General features: G+C 33.7%; 1 protein-coding gene across 1 annotated transcript in view; it reads right to left on the reverse strand.

Moving 5' to 3' along the window:
- CNOT4 (CCR4-NOT transcription complex, subunit 4) overlaps nt 1-19,849 on the reverse strand; it is a 133,124-nt gene that overhangs the window by 85,430 nt on the left and 27,845 nt on the right. Inside the window, exon 2 of the mRNA XM_008584717.1 lies at nt 429-694. Within this exon, the coding sequence (XP_008582939.1) occupies nt 429-602 (174 nt within the window). The 5' untranslated portion in view covers nt 603-694. The remainder of the gene's footprint in view (nt 1-428; nt 695-19,849) is intronic.

A 19,849-nucleotide genomic window follows, 5' to 3' on the forward strand; every position in this document is an offset into this window, starting at 1 on the left:
AAAAAAAAAAAAAAAAAAAAAAAAAAAAAAAAAAAAGAGAGGGCTGGCTGGTTAGCCCAGTAGGTAAGAGCAGCATGGTGTTATAACACCAAGGTGAAAGGCTCAGATCCCTGTAATGGCCAGCCACCAAAAAGAAAAGAAAAAACGGAAAGGCCAACCAGAAAGGTTATGTGATTTTACAAAGGTCATATAGCTAGTTAACAACAAAACCAAGACTTGACCCTGACTCCCAGTGCAATGTTTTCATTGTACCTCATAATGTACCTCATTATGTATGCTACACATAATTTCACCCAAGGTTTGTAAATTCCTTTAAATCTACTTACTCATACTTATGGGGGAAAAATCTGTACAGTTAAAACTATCGTAAAAAAAAAAAAGCTGTACAGTTAAAACAAATAACTGTAAAGTTATTCTGAAGTATTTACCTTTCTACATGCAGGACAAAGCCCATTTTCATCAGTGCGAATTCGATGCCAACAAAATCGGCAAATCTGGTAGCCACAGGTGCAAGGGAAAAAGTTGATATCATCTATCTCCAAGGGCTCCATGCAAAGAGGGCATTCCACAGGGTCTTCCTTCGCATCAGGACTGCGAGACATCTTCACGTTTATTAAACAGCAGCAAAAATTTATAATAATTTAAGGGAGAAGGAAGTTCAGCACTTGGAGCTAAAAGGTAGAATTTTGAAGACCTGCGTAAGAAGACACAAAAAATATTGTTTACTACTAGTGAAAAAATTGGTATATTCAACAATCAAGAATCACATTATCAAAAAATCTCAAAAATATTGATGGAACAACTTTTGCTATTATCATCTTAGAATGTATTTTAGAATGGATTTCTGAAAATTTTTACATATCAAGATAAAAGGTCTGGCATTAATTTTGTGGATTCAACAGAAATATAAAAGAACTTCCTTTCCTTCCTATAGCATTATAACCATAATATATTTTAGGAGAATAAATAAGATAAAGAAGCATCTTCAGCCTTAAAATACACTCTAAACTGTCTCATCTTTGAACTAGTAATACTGAAAGCTAGTAATATATGAGGACTACTATAGGACTATAAATGTGTCACTATTTATAAAACAGACCAAATGAAAAAGAGACTTCAATCATCTATGGTTACATGTCAACATCAAACTCTTGCCACACACAGGCTACAGTTTAAAAAAAAAAAAAACCCAAAAAAATCTCAAAAATATTGATGGAACAACTTTTGCTATTATCATCTTAGAATGTATTTTAGAATGGATTTCTGAAAATTTTTACATATCAAGATAAAAGGTCTGGCATTAATTTTGTGGATTCAACAGAAATATAAAAGAACTTCCTTTCCTTCCTATAGCATTATAACAATAATATATTTTAGGAGAATAAATAAGATAAAGAAGCATCTTCAGCCTTAAAATACACTCTAAACTGTCTCATCTTTGAACTAGTAATACTGAAAGCTAGTAATATATGAGGACTACTATAGGACTATAAATGTGTCACTATTTATAAAACAGACCAAATGAAAAAGAGACTTCATCTATGGTTACATGTCAACATCAAACTCTTGCCACACACAGGCTACAGTTTAAAAAAAAAAAAAACCCAAAACAAAACAGTAACATGCCATACAACCTGTTTACAATTAATTATATAATAATATGGCAATGAAAACTTCTGAGAAATTTATATTCAATAAAAGTATTCCTATGGTAATGCTACAAAAAACCGGTAAGAAACAAGAATGGGGAAGAAAACAAACAGCCCTTCATATCACAAATACTTTTTCGAAAATTAAATAATATATCTTTTTAGATTATGGACAGTTGAAAAATTTCAGGTAACAACTTAGGCCAAAGTCACTGATTAAAAAATTAGGTTGAAATCACTATTTTAGATTAAAAACTGATAGCCTGCAAACTAATCTTGAACTTGATGCAATCACCATCATGGTATTTTTTTCACATAATTTAATAAACTGATTCTAAAGTTTACATAAATGCATGAATATTACTTTGAAACTTCTGGGGAAAAAACATAGGTATGTGCTCTATCAAATACTGAACTGCACTACACAGCTACAATAATTTAAATAATTTCATATTAGTACAAGAATAGATAAAAGAGCAAAGAAACTAAATAATCTAGAAACACCCATGAATATATGAGATTTTAATATTTGACAAAAGTTATATTACAAATCAATAGGAAAAGGATGAACCACTGAACTATGCATTTGAAGAAAAAATATTATATATCTAACTCAGTGCAATCAAAATAAATCCCAAATGATCTGAATAAAGAGCTATATACATTGAAATAAACTACTGAAGTTGTTGGAAGAAAAAAATATCATTAAAAAAAAAAACCAAACAAACCTTCGGATACAGAAAGCCTTCTGACATAGTTTGGATATGTTTGTCCTCCCCAAAGCTCATCATGAAATCTGATCACCATTCTGGCAGTGTTGGGAGGTGTTTGGGTCATGGGGGTGATCTCTCATGAACAGATTAATGCCTTGAGGGAGAGGGGTTAGTGAGTGAGTTCTCTTATTAATTCCTGTGAGGGCTGGTTATTGAAAGAAGCCTGGCACCTCCCCTCCCTCTCTTGCTTCCTCTCACCATGTGATCTTCTTGCACCACTTGCTGCCCACCATGAGTAGAAGCAGCCTGAGAACCACACCAGAAGCAGCTATCACAGAATCATGAATCAAATAAACCTCTTTTCTTTGTAAGTTGCCTAATCTTAGGTGTTCTGTTATAGCAACATAAAAATGAACTAATACGCTTTCCTAAGAAAAACAAAATTTCAGAAGTCATAAAAGGATAGAGTCAACTTACCAACGTGAAAACAAGAAAATATAAAATTAAAGGCAAGCAACGGAGTAAAGAATATATCCACTATACATAATGATGAGCTAATGTCCAGAATATATAAAGAAATCTTACAAAGCAATAAGAAAAAGGCAAATAAAAGAAAAAATGAGAACAGAATATGATAGGTAGTTCATAAAAGAATTATAAGTGATTAAAATATATGAAAAGATGATTGAAATCTTTAGTTAGTCAAGAGTGAGGTAGAATTTTTCCCCCCTCAGTCTGTCAAAGAAGTTAGTTTCCCCAAAAGTAGAGATTATCACTGATCTCGTTCCTCTTCACTAAAAAGGAAATGGGAGCACATTATGTTGGCTTAAATTACATAGCTATTAAGTGGTGTAGCCTAGATTATTTCCAGGAAGTCTTAGCCCCAGAATCTATGCTCTTAACCACTCCATTATACCACCTAATAATCTATTCTACATAAATACTCAGGCATGTACACCAAGTACTTTGCTATGTTCTGCTGTAGCACTGTTTTTAAGAGCAGAAAATTATAAACAACATACGGTCCATCAATAGGGAAATCATTAAGTAAATTATGATACAGCCATAAGGTAGATCTATGTATGCTGCCTCAGAAACTGTCTATTCAATTCAATATATACGGAGAACTATAAACTATAAATTTTTAAAACATAAATACAATACCACACACATTATATTTTACTTAATCAATGTTTTATAAGTATGAAATTCTTGTTTAATTAATAATTACTCTACTCTCACTAGAATGGAAACTTCAGGAGAGGAGAGAAGTTACTTGGTGCATCACATATCTGAATGTATACCAAGCAGTTACAACATGGCTGCTAGTTAATAGTAAGCACTCACATATTTGATAAATGAGTAAAAGAAGGAAAGAATTATTTGTTACAGGAAACAGCACTTTAAGTTGTCTCTGTATTAGGTATGTATTTCACAAAGCATGTTACTTACATAAACAACACAAAGACAAAAAACAGACTTAACAGTAGCTATGAGCAGGTTGCTAAGTGAAAAAGCAAGGTAAGTGACTGTTTAAATATCAGCACCAATACTTCTACCCCTTTTTAAATTAAGTACCAAAGTACTGATACACATTTACCATGAATATTCATACACACAGAACTCAGGACTGTCTGTATTACCTCTAGAAAGGCAGGAAAACTTATTAATGTTTTAGAAAAATATTTACCTAAGACCTAAAATGTCTCCCTCATAAAAAGTCAAACTGGAGTTATACAGAAAAATTAACTATGTGGGACTGCTTTCTACCACTCCATCACTTTGCTATTTTATTTAGTAAAATATTTGTATTTTACTTTTCTAAGATATAAACCAAAAAAAGCAGCATATAAATCATCTCACTTAACATAACATGCCCCCAGAGGAAGCTCTGAATCTCTTCCCAAAAGAACTGACTTCATTTGCAAGAGGATGAAGTTCAAGCCTAAGGACAATCTCAAAGTCAAGAAAGTTGAAGTGAAATGCAATTGGGGAAGAGATTCAGGATTACAGGCTAAACTACAGGCCAACTAGTCGGCAGGTGAGAACTAGGGAATAAGACAACTGGGATGAGCTCTCCTGGAGTAGAAACAAATCTCAAGCACTGACTTCAAGATTTGTTTGGATCTGGCTGAGAATCAATTTATGTCCTAGGGTATTGTTGAAAATAACACGGCAGTCAGCCAGAAATTAGTGGAGATTAAAAACTGGGTGTGGTTAGGGAAAGAAACAGCAGAAGAGAACCCTGCCAAACACTGTCATCCCATGGTACATACAGGCATGCCCGAGTCTGTGCCCCCAAAGAGCAACACGAGAGGCTTAACACTGCAAGAAGGAAATAGATTTCACTAAAGCATCTACACCGTCACTAAACAAATAAGCAAACAACAATACAAGCCCCTGGAAAGGGGTGGGGTGGGGTGGTGGGAGCAGTGCTGACTGGAGATCAGTACCCAGAGTTGCTACAATATTAAATAAAACGTTCAGTTTCCAACAAAAAGTTACAAGCTGGGCAAAGAAACAGGAAATTATAACCCATATACCAGAAAAAATGCAGGCAAAGGACACTGCCTGTGAGAGCAACCAGATATTGGATTTAACAAAGACTAAAGGAGCTGTTATAAGTATGTTCAAAGAACTAAAGGAAACCATAATTAAACAAATAAAGGAAGGTATGGTGACACTCTCTTCAAATAGACATCAATAAAAATTACTAAAAAGAACTAAATGTAAAGTTTGGAGTTGGAAAGGACAGTGACAAAAAAATTTACTAGAGGGGCTCAAAAGTACCTTTGAACTGGCAAAAGAAAGAACTGGCAAATGCGAAGACAGATTGATAAAGATCATTGCAATCCAAAGAACAGAAAGAAAAAAATGAAAAAAAAAAAAAAATACAGAGCCTCAGAGAAACATGGAACATCATTAAGCACACTGACATACATGTTATGGGAGTACTATATAAGGACAGGAGAGAGAGAAAAGAGAAGAAAAAATATTTTAATAAATAATGGCTGTAAAGGGGCCAGCCCGTGGCTCACTTGGGAGAGTGCAGTGCTGATAATACCAAGGCCATGGGTTCAGATTCTATGTAGGGATGGCCGGTTAGCTCAAGGGTTGAGCATGGTGCTGACAACACCAAGCCAAGGGTTAAGATCCCCTTACCAGTCATCTTTAAAAAAAATAATAATAATAGTGGTTGTAAGAAAATAAAGAACTACAGCTCCATAACAACAGAGATGCATCTCACAAACATGATGTAGAGCAAAAAAAAGCAAGACAAAGAATACTTTGCTGGTCATATAAATTTCAACAGGCAAAGAAAAACCTATATTTTAGGGATGCACATGAAGTGATCAAAGTCAGGATAGAGACTGTCTCTCCAAGGAAAGATCAGAGGGTTATAAATGGCAAGGAGTGTATGAGGCAGTTGATGTCTTCTACTTTTGACCTGGGAAGAGGTCACAAACAGGTCTGCTTTATAATCAAACTGTACATATTTTATTTTATTACTTATCTTTTGGCCACTGGCCAGTACAGGGATCAAACCCTGGATGTACATGTTTTATATATACTATGTTTTATATGTTTTTGGATGTTTATTTCTTAGTTTTAAAAGAAAAAGATAATAGCTGCAAATTTCCCAAAATTGGTTAAAAGTAATTCCCAGATCCAGAAAGTATAACATATCCAAGTGGGATCAACAAAACCACACCCGAACACAAAATAGTAAAATTGCAGAACACTTAAAGGCAATAAGATTCCTAAAAGCAGCTATAAGGAACCTTTCACCCAAAGGAATGACTTAGAAAAACAGCAGACTTATCAACAGCATCAACTGAAGCCAGAAGGCAATGATACAGCTTCAAGGTACTGAGAGAAAATTACTGTCAATCTACATCTGAGCTCCTAGGAAACAACCTGAAGAATGAGAGTAAAATCATAAAAAGACATTTTGGAGGTAAAGAAGGAGATTTTGACACAGACTAGGTATTAAATAATATTAAGGAATTAGTGTTAATTTAGTTAGGTATGATAGTATTGTGTGTGTGTGTGTGTGTGTGTGTGTGTGTGTGTGTGTGTGTGTGTGTGTGTGTGTGTTTAAAGCTTCTCTAGGAGATACAAGGGTACTTCAAAAAGTTCATGGAAAAATAGAATTAAAATATAATATGAACATTTCAGTAAACTTTTGGAAGTGCCTTTGTACATTCTGAAGTATTTACAGACTTCATGCTATGATATTCCAGCAGGAAGGGAGGCACAGAAAGGGAACAAGATGAACCTAGAATAACAAAATGTCAATAACTATGGAAACCGAGAGATTGAAATATCTATCTATGGGTTTTATTATATTATTTGGTCTACTTTCATGTATGCTTTAGAAATTTCATGATAAAAAGCAAAAAATAAGGCCGGCCCGTGGCTCACTTGGTAGAGTGTGGTCCTGATAACACCAAGGCCACGGGTTCGGATCCTATATAGGGATGGCCGGTTTGCTCACTGGCTGAGCGTGGTGCTGACAACACCAAGCCAAGGGTTGAGATCCCCTTACCGGTCATCTTTTAAAAAAAAAAGCAAAAAATAATTTATAAAAGAATGAGGCTAAATTAAAAATTAAAACAAACAAAAATTGAGACAGTTTACCAGTAAGCAGCCCTTACTAATGGAACATCTAAAGATGTTCTTCAGGAAGAAGGTGGGCAGGCCCGGTGGCGCACTGCTATAGTGCACTGCTTGGGAAGCACGGCGGCGCTCCTGCCGAGGGTTCGGATCCCACATGCAGACCAGTTCCCGCTCACTGACTGAGCGAGGCGCGGGAGCGACGCCAAGGGTTGCGATCCCGTTGCCGGTCCCGGTCCGGTACGGGGGCGACACTGAGGGTTGCGATCCGTTGCCGGACACAGAAAAAGACAGACAAAAAGGAAAAAGAAAAAAAAAAAAAAAAGGAAGAAGGAATATGATTCCAGAAGGACAATCAGAAATTAAAGAAGGGATGGTGAGGAAAGAATATGGTAAAAATATAAGTAAAATGAATCACCTATTTCTATATAAAATAACAATTTCTTATTTGTTAGATTTTAAAAAGAATAAAATACTAGAAAATAGCATGTTGGTTGGGAGGGGAGTGATATAAGATAAACTGCACTAAGGTCCAACTTTGAGAACAATATGAATGGCAAAATTTCAAGGATAACCACATAACCCTCGATGATCTACTAATTCCACTTCCTTATATCTGCCTTAGAGAAACAACTGCAATACTGTTTGAATAGCAGAAAATTGGACCTCTAAATGACCATCAATACGAAATGACTAAATCACAGTATATCAATAAAATAAAGCAATTTATTTATTTGTTTATTTATTTATTTATTTAGTGGTTGGCTGGTAAGGGGATCCAAACCCATGAGTTTTGTGTTATAAGGAAAACAAAGCAATTTAAAAGACTAAGATAGATCTGTACATATAAACACATGGAATGAAAACAGCTAATTGCAGGTACTATATATATAAAAGTGTTTACATTTAAAAACCATACATTTTCTCTATATACATATATAATTATATATGCAAATCATAGAAAAAAATGACAAATTGATAACACTGGTTACTTATAGGAAAATAAGGACAGGAATAGGAGGAATGGAAATGTGAGCCTATGTGGTTTGGTTTTTTTTTTTTTTTTTTTTTTGCAAAAAGCCTATGCGTTTCTTCTATAATAGGAAATTAATTTTTAAAAATAACTTTAAGGATATTATTAAACTTTGAATCCTTTGAGTGCAAAGACTGTGCCTATTTTGTTCAACACTGTAGTATAGACATGTACAGCAAATTACAGACTCTTAAAACTGTGTATGGGGGGCAAGAGGCATAAGAGTGATTCAAAAAAATATATTAAAACCGTAGTGTCACTGAGTAGTAACACTAGGATATTTTGTTTTCTTCCTTTTATTTTCCTCTAACTTCTAATTTTTAGAAATGGATATTTACTTTTATAATTAAAAACTATATTAAATTAGTTAAAAATTAAGTACAATTGACAAAGAGACAAATAATGTGATTGATGAGATTTAAAAAGTTGTGAATATAATTAGAGAATCAGCATCAACATGTTTCTTATTAACTTAAATGCTCTATCAGAAGGAGGCTAGGAGTTTAAGAAATTAAAGGCTAAGCCTGATGAAAGTGCTATTAATGAGATAAAATCAAATCTGCACAAAATCAAAGCACAGACTAATTGGTATGCTAATTATTTCTCTACCTCACTTGTGCAGGTTGTCAAGAAAAATAGTAGCCTATATCAATGTATTTTCAATTCAGGGGGTGAAAAACAGTTCTATATGAGCAAAAGCGCCTGATGGAAGGGTATGTCTATTTTAAAGTTTATAAGGACTGGTCCAGACACCTGTTTGAAACAAATGCATCCAGGTACCATAAGCTCCTAGTCAGTCTGGACTCATAAATTAGTCCTTCCAGAAATACTTCTGCACATCAATTTACAGTATACCAGTAGAAATGGATAAGACAGAAAAAATTAATCCAAGGAGAAATACTAAAGTGCAAGGACCAGTCTCAGCCTCTCAGTATTTTTTTAAAAAAACATATTTATTAGTATGGTTAAGTGCAACCACTTCTTTAGCCAAAACTGTTACCCAGTCCCTTAGATTCTACCACCTCCTAAATTCTGATCCCAGATGGCAGGCTGCCAATCAAATGCTCCTCTTCCACCAAGAGATCACTGCCAGTTCATCGATCTCTAATTTCATTCAAGAACATACTGCTACCACTTCTGTGGTTTCACTTCATTGCAAGCACTGATTCATATGGAAGCCTACCCTTTTGACTTTTTTGGCTAGGTGGGACATGAAAAGGGGCATGGAGTAAGGGTACAGTGAGACAGGATTCATTAAGGAGGAGAGATAAGTGTCTGGTTAAACAATAATTTTTGAAATGTAAAAATTTTTTAAATCTTTTTTTCCAACAAAAGTACAAGAATCAAGCTTACATATGAATATTTCCTGGAATTGTCAGTATTATATATTTGATTTCTTGATACACTACCATACAGCCATCTAGGATAAAATTAAACTATTAATAATAAAGATTTTTAAGGGGCCTAAAACACTGAAATAACACCTATTGGTTATTCTTTAAAAAAAAGAGAAAAACCGTGTTTTAATTTTTGTTCCTCCCTATCCTCCATGTGTGCCTCACTTCTATTGTGACTCAGTAAAATCTAGAATGATAACCTTTCACACTATAAAACCAAAATGGAACAGTCAAGAATCCTCTGTTCCATGTACAACTAGTTCAATCCTATTTTCAAGAGAAAATGTTAACTAATGTTTCTGAAAAAGTCTCAAAGAAAACGTATGTGTCAGAATGTTTTAAATAATAAAACATTCTATAAACATAAAGGGCCATTGATACTCTATACGAGATCAATTACAATTATGAAACACATAAGTCTATCACTACCCTCCCAAAAAACAAAGAATTATGTAGGAAAAATAGCTTTAAATCCATATAGCAATGCAAACCTATTTAACCATCTCAAAGGCTATGCCTCCAATGTAGAAAATAACAGTATATGTGTGCTGGTTTTATTAATCTTTAAATTGCACCTATAAATATACTCTACACACATACTTTAATATACACATACTTTAAATACAATTTAAAAATAAAAGTCCATGATCAACTATAAGCAAAGCAATTCAGAAAGAAAAATTACATCCATTTTGCAGCCAAAACAGTCTATTTAAATAAATGTAGATTTTAAACAGCTTCAGAGAATTTAAGCCTATAAGTTAAAAAAAAAAAAAGACTAAAACATATATGCATGTAAAGTCTGAGAAGATCAAGAATATTCTGTTTACTTAATAGTGACATGAAAATATATTAACTCTTACATACCACTGCCATCTTAGAAAGTAAAAGCCCCATTGAAAAATGTAACACTCAAAATAAAAGAGGCTCTAACGAGATCAGTAAACATTTTTTGTGAAGGTCTAAATAGTAAATATTTTACACTTTATAAGATATAAAGACTGTTGGCGATTATCAAGTCTGCTGTTTAAATGCAAAGGCAGTCACACACAATACATAAATGAATGAGTGTGGCTGTGTTGCAATAAAACTCTATTTATGGGGTCGGCCCGGTGGCGCACTGGAGAGTGCGCCACTTGGGAGCGCAGTGGCACTCCCGCCGAGGGTTCGGATCCCATGTGGAGACCGGTTCCCGCTCACTGGCTGAGCGCGGTGCAGGAGCAACACCACGGGTTGCGATCCCGTTGCCGGTCCCCGGTACGAGCGCGACACCGAGGGTTGTGATCCCGTTACCGGTCAGTAAAAAAGACAAAAAAAGGAAAAAAAAAAAAAAAAAACTCTATTTATGGACACTGAAATTTGAATTTCATTTATTTTTCTCATATCACAAAATATTCTTTTTCTTTTGATTATTTTTTCCACCATTTAAAAATATAAAACCATTCCATCTGGCCTCACGAAAACAAGCAGTAGAAAGGATCTGGTCAGAGGAACACAGTTTACCAACCCCTGCTCTACTCTAAACCAACATGGAAACCTCACAAATTTAAGCATAAGTCGAAGTCTTTCAGATCATTTTCTCTTAACCTCCTCCCTAAGGAAATCTTTTTAGTAACAGGCACTCAATATTAGGCAAATGGTTTCTTTCCATTCTAAGCATTTACTTTTTTATATGCTGTGGTATAATACGAAATACATTTGGTCTTTATCCCCCATTCCTGTCATAGAGCTCCTAAAACCCTTGGAACTTCCCAAATGATAGAAGTATTTTGTTATTCATAATGAGCCCAGTCTGATCACACCTGAGTTTATGCTAATGAGGTGACTGAGGGTGGGATCCCTAGATAGAAGGGGGATAAAAGTGCAAATGAATGGTTAAAATTAAGTCACCATTTGGTTACCTAGTTATAATTTTTTTCAGATCACTTTTGCAATATAGAAGGATGCAATCATTATCTTCCATTAAAATTACTGTAAAAACTACAGTGCATCTATTAGTGAGGGGAAGTTTAAGGATGAAGCTGGTGATACTACTAACAGTCATAATTACATGCTATAAATAACTGTAAACTATGTTATTACACTTACAAGATGTAAAAGTACCTGAACTTTGATAGCAGCAGAACATAAGCAAGTTTCATTTCACCAACTTTTTGAAACTAAGCAAATTATGGTCAGCTGTTTGTAATACCTGCAATACTTGTAGAAGTTTTAATGCACAAAATAAGAATTTTTAGAAAAAGAAAATCCTGCTTCAAAGGAACAGGAGTGTATAAGAATACATTAACTAAGCAGAGATCTACATCAAACTAAGAACCACAGAAGAAACTGCGTAAAGTGTTTCTTAGTTAAGAACCCAGAGTACAATCATTAGGTGAAAAAAATTTGCTCAAGTAGCAAAATTAGATTTATAAGATTATGTCCCCTGGTTGGCTGGTTAGCTCAACTGGTTAGAACACTGTGTTATAACACCACGGTCAAGGGTTTGTATCCCCTTACCAGCCAGCCGCCAAAAAAAAAAAAAAAAAAAAAACCTGAAAAGAAAAAAAAGATGTCTCTTAAAAAAGACCATAATGTTACAGTAATGAACAAGTATAAAGTCCTTTGTACTTAGTAGGTGCTTAATAATTATAGAGAAGGATGAGGAAGAAAGATAGGGAAGCAGAAGAAAAATAAACTAGAGGAAACTAGATCATAAATCTAATACCAAAATCTCAGTAAAAAAACATGCAGACCAATCTCATGAAAACATAAATACAAAAATCTTAAATACTAGCAAAACTAAATTCAACATTAAAATAGAGTTTTCCCAGAAGTACAAGGACTTCATAATAAAAATTTTTTTATCATTTCCATAGGTCAAAATGAAAAACTGTCCACATCTCAAGAATCTTAAAAAGTCCCTAGATAAAATCCAATATTCTCATGTGTATTCCTTCTTTTGACTCCCATATGACCACCCGACCCGCATCCTTACTAAACAATTAAAATTTTTAAAGTTATAAAGGCTAGTGTAAAAAAAAAAAAAAAAAAAAAAAAAGTGAGCAATTTTAAAGGTGTTTATCAGAATAAATGGTTTTGCTAAGGTTCACGACTCTATTACAGTATATCAAATAGTCAGAAGATACTCTTTGAAAGGCCGTTGCCAGCAAACCCTACACACCCAACTGTGGCTACATAATGATTCAAGGCTACAGGAATAAGTATCATCATCACTTATTGTCCTCTCTATCTTAGTCCACAGTCCATCTCTTCTTTACCTATAAAACCTATAAAATCAAACAGAGGATATATAATAAAAATAACATTAACAGTTAACTTTCAGTCTTTTCTTTCCAAGATGTGATTTCAGTAAAATATTTTTAACAACTTCAGCAAATTCTGCTCTTTAAAAAATAAAGAACAGTCATGTTTCAGAGAATTACTAAAAGAATGTCTTATGAGCATATTCACTTTACATTTTATGATCCTTTGCAAAAAAATTACTAAGTAAACAATGCTTGAAAAAGGATGAAGGAAAGAAAAAATAGGATAATTTAAAAATAGAAAACATGGAAGGTAGACTGCAGGTGTAGGTTGGAAGACTAATAGAAAGAGAATTTTGTAACTTCATAATACTGCCGACTTTGGTGGAGTCTCGGATGCTTCTTAAAAAATCAACTGTTTTTAGTTCCTTTGGTTTCCAGTGACTGTGCTGGAATATCAGAACCAGCTTGGGAAGTTACAAAATACAATTAACATACTCCAGTTTGACCCTATCTCCCTATTTTGGTGTAGTATAATGGGCCACTTTACAGCCTTCCCATCTGCACTCCGGGGTGGAAGGGAGGGTGAAGGTTGTGGGAGAAGAAAGAGATGAAAGAGACAGAATAATAAGAGATTGGATAATTTCCAACCACATATCAGGAAGACTCTCTCATAAGAATCTTGACTCTGGCTCCTTCCTAAACACATTTGTCCATTATAAGTTGTGGCAGATTTTCTCACTAACGAAGACCTTTGAACATGCAAATATTGAGCACATTCTGTATTTCAATTAGACTGCAATTAAAAAGGGTTAGAAAATCAGTTGTGTATAGCAGCAGATCTAGGTTACAGTCCTTAATCTGACAATAACTAGTTTTAAGAAGCTGGTAAAGTTATAACTTCCTATGGACCTGAGCTTCTTCGTCTGTAAAATGAAGAGGTGTACTAGATAAACCTCTAGATCCCTCCTGGTTCTAACGGTTCTAAAATTCTAAAAATTCAAAATGATTACATTAAATTGCCTGCAGCTAAACAAAGTATTTTAACAGGATTAAATAATATGACAGCCTACAATCGGAATAAAATAAATGTTACTAAGGAAGCATTTAATGATAATCAACATTTTATGTTTCTAAAATTTAAATTTGCCACCATCCTCAAGAAAACTAAGTTTTGCTTAATAAAGCCCAATGTTTTGATATTTAATGTTAATAAATGGCTCAATATTGTTGTTATAAAGTAATAACTAGAAAAATCAAAAAAGAAGTTACTGCATAAAGAACTTTGTCCTAAGATATAACAAACACAGATTGAAGCTTTACTAATTTGGACTGGAAGAGAATCTAAATTAGAGTATTTTGTATACACTGTATTCTATACATCAGATTGCTATTGATGGGCTAAATCATCAGAGATGATTTGGAAGACAGTTGGGCTATTAAAGCAGATGTTTAATAAATCTGGTTTATTTTCTAAGCTGCTGCTCTCTGGTTTTAATAAATTAATTTTAAATTTAAAACGAGGGTTCTTGTTTTATTCAATAACATGTTTAAATTTACATAAGCACTCTTATCACACATCCACTTTAGTGCATTTTTTTTCTATTCCTTTTAGGACTGGGTCTCCTCTTAGAAACTACACCTACATCAGATGTGTGTGTACACACACTGCCCACTCTTATCACACATCCACTTTAGTGCATTTTTTTTCTATTCCTTTTAGGACTGGGTCTCCCCTTAGAAACTACACCTACATCAGATGTGTGTGTACACACACTGCTACTCCCACACATTGTATTTATGGCAGAGTTCACTAATTCACAATTATTCAATATTCATTATTACTCAATATTCATTCATACAATTTTCATTCTCGCTCTTTTCTTTCCTAGAGTTTTGACTAGGCACATTTAACCAACCTGAAGATTACTTTTCTCAGGATCCTATACAGTCAAGTTGGCTGCGTGATTAAGTTCAGGCGAGAGGATGTGAACAGAAGAAATATGTGCAATCTACAGGTCATCTTCTTAAAAGCAGAGATTCTTGACTGGGACTTCATGCCCCTTGCCCACTGACTGGGAATTGGCAACAAATAGAGCAGACTGAGAATGGCAGAGCTAATCCACTAGCCTAGCCTAGAGATCCCTGGTGGCTCTGTTGAGAGCAAAGCAGTCTTGCCAATCCCTACCTTCTGGCCTCTGGAATGTTAGATGAAAAGAAAAAATAAACTACCTCTTTTAAGCCACTGTATTTTGGGGTCTCCTTGTTACAACAACTTAATCTAATGTGTACCTTTTCCAAAGTTTTCTTAATCCTATACAAGCATTATCAACATATGAACTTCAAAAAGAAATACAGATTGTTTGAGGAACATGAACTTCAAAAAAAAGAAAGAAAGAAATACATAATTTAGGAATTCCCTCTTCTACCATCACCACCACCATTTTATAAAAATGGGATTATATACTCTAAAATGAAGAATGTATGTGATCAATGTCAGGAGTATACACACATACATATTTTAGAATAAACATCTGTATATAATTCGATGAAGAATAAAATAATTTCAAAACGGCATCGTTAGAATAAGTTTACAGAGTATATCAATGTACTTTAAAAAGAACAATGTCTCAAAAAATGTACTCAGTCTCATAAAACTGTTTAAAAATTCAGTATATCATGTAATATTATAGAAAAATGCTTTTAAAATAAAGTTAAACAGAAAAGGCTAAATTTAAAAAGGAAAAGGAAAAGTAATTGTCTTTATCCCTACATATTTTCATTTCGGCTATGCCAAACAAACAAATTTATAAGGCTGCTGCCTGTACCAGCCAGCTGCTAAAAAAATAATAATAATAATAATAATAATAATTATAATAATAATAATAATGATAATAATAATAAAATTAAAAAATAAAAAGGCTGGGAGTTTATAAAGTAATTCAAGTGTATCTCAAACTTCCCTACAATTTCTACCCAATGAGAGAAGAAAGTGATTACATCTGGGTGGTAACAGTGTTATCCTGGCTATAACCTTAAGTAATAAGTTGTGTATTTTAACATCCCTTTGAATTCAAGTTTTAGTTTACATGCTGGTCCATAACACAATAAGTTTGTATTATTTTTGTGCTTTAAATGACTTATGAGGAAAGCTAATGCTTCAGAAAGATGAATCGTGTTTTTCCTGAAGGTATATCTACTCCAATTAGATATGCAAAAAAGTAACTTCTCCAAACATTCTTAAAGACCAGAAGTTGTTCTAATTGTTGTATGACTGAGCTATACATATCAATTGGGCCCAAACTGGCATGATTAAAGTAATTAGACTTAATTTTCATTCATCTCAAAAATGGGCAATGAATACACTAAAGAAAATCTGTTAGGTGAAGTATTAAAATAAGATAAGAAAATGTAGAAAGTCTCCTAAAACTCACCTGAGGAAAATTTCAATTTTTCAACATTTTTTTTAATGTATATATTTGTGTACATGTTTAAAATCTCAGAAGTATATATGCCAAACTAATAACAGAAGTGAGTTATCTAGGGTTGGATTAAGAGGGACTGTACAGTTTAAACTTCTTCTAAAAATGCATCCATGCATTTACTGATTAAAGATAATTTTTTTTAATTTAGGTAAAATATACTCAAAATAAGACATACTGCTACAATACAAAGGTCATTGGTTGGGTCAGGTTTATTTGCCATATGTAAATGTCTAGGAAAAGAGACAAATGACGAGAAGTAATTCAAATTTTAAAAAAGAACATAATAGACTAGATAATTAGGACAAACTTACTCCTCTCTTAAATACTCCTCTCACGCATTTCCTTTCCTAGGACTGAGCATTTCAGGTTTTAGTAATGTTTACTTTTATCTTTCACTATCTGTCAATTTAACAGAAAACTGAAGTTCACCCCTTTTACAACAGCAAGTCCTATTAGGCATGTCAGATATAACACCAGGCATTTGTGAGGAGGAGGAGGAGGATGATGATGATGATCTTACGGGGAGAAATATTAATGATTAATAAATTTACCATATACTCAATGACTTTCACTCTATTTACACAGGGAAATTTCAGGTTCTTCCAGGTTTAAAAATATGAGCTATATTCTAAACATAGCTGTGCAAACTACTGTGCAAATCTGTCTACTCCACGCTGCCACTAGTTTCCCCATCATCACTGTGAGTCATCCTTCTTTAATCAACAGTCTGAAATACTCAAGGCAATTACCATAAATCACATAGTAAACTTTCAGTGAGAGGATTAAGTACCTATGAAAGAATCATGTTAAAGACTAATTTTAAAGGAATCTGATAAAATTATGTTTTAAGAAGCAAAATTATCAAGAAACAAAGTTATAAGTAGAATAGTACCCTTGAAAGTAAATTATAGGCCAATACATTGTTTTTCCTTCTCTTAATTCTATTTATTCAGCTCCTGAGTACACGACTTGTATTATTCCATAACTGTCCTATGTTGTTATATATGATAATCTCATCACTCCACCAGCCTATATACTAGGGCCTTGAAGGCAATGTCCCTAATGCCTAGCAGAGTTACTGGAAAGCATGCTTACTAGCCAAATGAGACTTTGCTATATAAAATACATTAAGTGATCCTCACTACAAGTAGGTCATAACAGAAAGCACCCCACAGCACTTAACCCTTTCCGGATAGCCCTAAAAGATAGTGGCTGGGAAAGAAAGAAATGAAAGAAAGATGTATGCAACTCACAAATTACAAAAATTTATTTTATAAAGGTAAGGTAAAAACAAATCTTTTAAAAGATACATATACAATCTATTGTCTTACTGACATTAAAAGAAAAAAGAAAAGAAGAGGATGAATGATTAGCCTGTCCTAGAATCTAGTTTTAATAAAATTGTTGGCTTGGAGGTTTAAATAAAAGTCCTAAAAGTGTCATAAATGAGAAAGTAAATAAAAATATTCACTCAACGTATTTAAGTGTTCCTTGTTTCCCGATAAATGAACTAGTAACGTGCTTTATTTTAAAAGATTATTTCTGGGCTGGCCAGTTCGCTCACTTTGTTAGAGCATGGTGCTGATTACAAGAAGGTCACAGGTTTGGATCCCCATACTGGCCAGCCACCAAAAAAAAAAATTTTTTTCCAAAATTCTCTTAAGTTACTTACAGCATAAAAATCATATTCAAAATAATAAGGAAAAAGTGGAGCTACCTTCATATTTTTTGGCTAAATCAAAAAGAATAAACAAGAAAAACCAATAAACAAGACAAAAATAGTTTATTTACTTCCCTGCAAACTGTATTACTGCATTACTAACTCAGCAAAGAAGCAAATAATAACTTTTAAGAGCTGGCCAGTTAGCTAAGTGGGTTAGAGCACTGTATTATAACAACAAGGTCAAGGGTTTGGATCTCCATACCGGCTGGCCACCAAAAAAATTTAAAAATAATAAAATAAAAGGTAACTTTTCAAACTGACTATCCCGAGCAGACAGAGAGAGAGACAGATTTAGGCAGAGTGACTGTCGAATTGCAGGATAAAAGTAGCATATTATTTTCTTCAGATTCTAGAGGGACATAAGACAAAAGAACAAAGTCCCATGTTCCAAGAGTAGAATAGTAGTATTCAACATAACTTTCCTTCCAGGGACACTCTATTTCATTATGCTAATAACCATTAGGCTAATAACAAATGTTAATTTTTAAACTGGCTTTGATTCAAAACAATGCAGTGCATAAAGGCTGCATAACTAAATACTCCTGTTAAGAGTTAATGCCCCTCTAACTTGCTTCTGACTTCTTGTTCCTATTAAATTTTTTTCTTTTTTTTTTTTTCTTTTTTGTCTTTTTTCGTGACCGGCAACGGATCGCAACCCTCAGTGTCGCGCCCGTACCGGGCCGGGACCGGCAACGGAATCGCAACCCTCGGTGCTGCGCCCGCACCTCGCTCAGCCAGTGAGCGGCCGGTCTGTATGTGGGATCCGAACCCTGGGCGAGAGCGCCACCAGGCCGGCCCCCTATTAAATTTCTAAAAAAAGTAATTGAAAATGTAAATGAAAGCAACTTCACAAGACTGTTTTACTCCTAGTTAATTCAGTAAAACATTTTAAAATAGTGAGACCTAATTCTAAAGAAAATATATTAAAATTGAAGTGCTTATACACTGCTGATGACATAAATTGGTTCAATCCTTTTGAAAATCAATACAATGCAAAAACAATAATGATGGTAATACCCTCTGATCCAATAATTTCATGTCTGGAAATTTAGTCTAAGTGAATAATTTAACTAAAAGAAATGCTGGCTATTTCAACCTTGCCTAGCAGTTCAGAGTGCAGTTAATACAATTTAGCAGTCAATTTAAATGAGCTGAAGTCTGGTTTAAGTCAGTATAAAGATGTGTATTTGGGGTATCCTAATTGCCTTCCTGTACTCTACAGGTATTACCTGTGTGATAGAACAATAAACAGAATATACAGAATAAAACTTTACCAAAACTAATAAGTCACAAGCAAGCAGAACTCTACATTTTAGAATCTCACTAGAATAAGAGAAGGCTCCAAAGCAAAAAGAGGCCAACATCATGACCAGTACTTTCAGGGTAAAGAGGCAAATGAAAAAAAAAGAATTGAAAGGATTCTGAGTCATTGAATTTGACAATAAAGCTAGCAGTTCTATAATATCAAAGAGAAATTGCTTACAATTTTCCCACAGATTAGCCAAGAAATAAAACATCAGTCTTTTATCCAACTGGTAAATGGCAGAGTTAATCAATAAAATTAAGCAGATCATGACTAAAACTACACATGGTAAAATATACTGCTATCTAAAAACTGATGAATCAACTCTTGATAAAATATAGGAAAACCAAATTTGGTAGAAGTTCAAAAGAAAACTAACAAATATAAAAGCTATAACCTGCAAAATTAATTAAGAACAAAAATTGAATCAAATTAAATGTTCACTCTAAAGTATACCGGGAAAAAAATAAATCCCAGTAAAAATAATAATCTGAGTAAAATTAAAATAGGAAAGAAGTCTGAGAAAGTTTAATGTTACTATTCAGAAATTTGACCAATAAATTAAAGTAGTTTTAATGTATTCTTTGGCACAAGATAATCTAATGAAATTCATCAATTTTGGTATAATTTATTAAATGCTGTATTCCCAATATCCTTGGAGGATCAATATGTCCACTGGGATAA

The sequence above is a fragment of the Galeopterus variegatus genome, unplaced genomic scaffold (assembly GCF_000696425.1).
Source record: "Galeopterus variegatus unplaced genomic scaffold, G_variegatus-3.0.2 Scaffold3344, whole genome shotgun sequence".
NCBI lineage: Eukaryota > Metazoa > Chordata > Mammalia > Dermoptera > Cynocephalidae > Galeopterus > Galeopterus variegatus.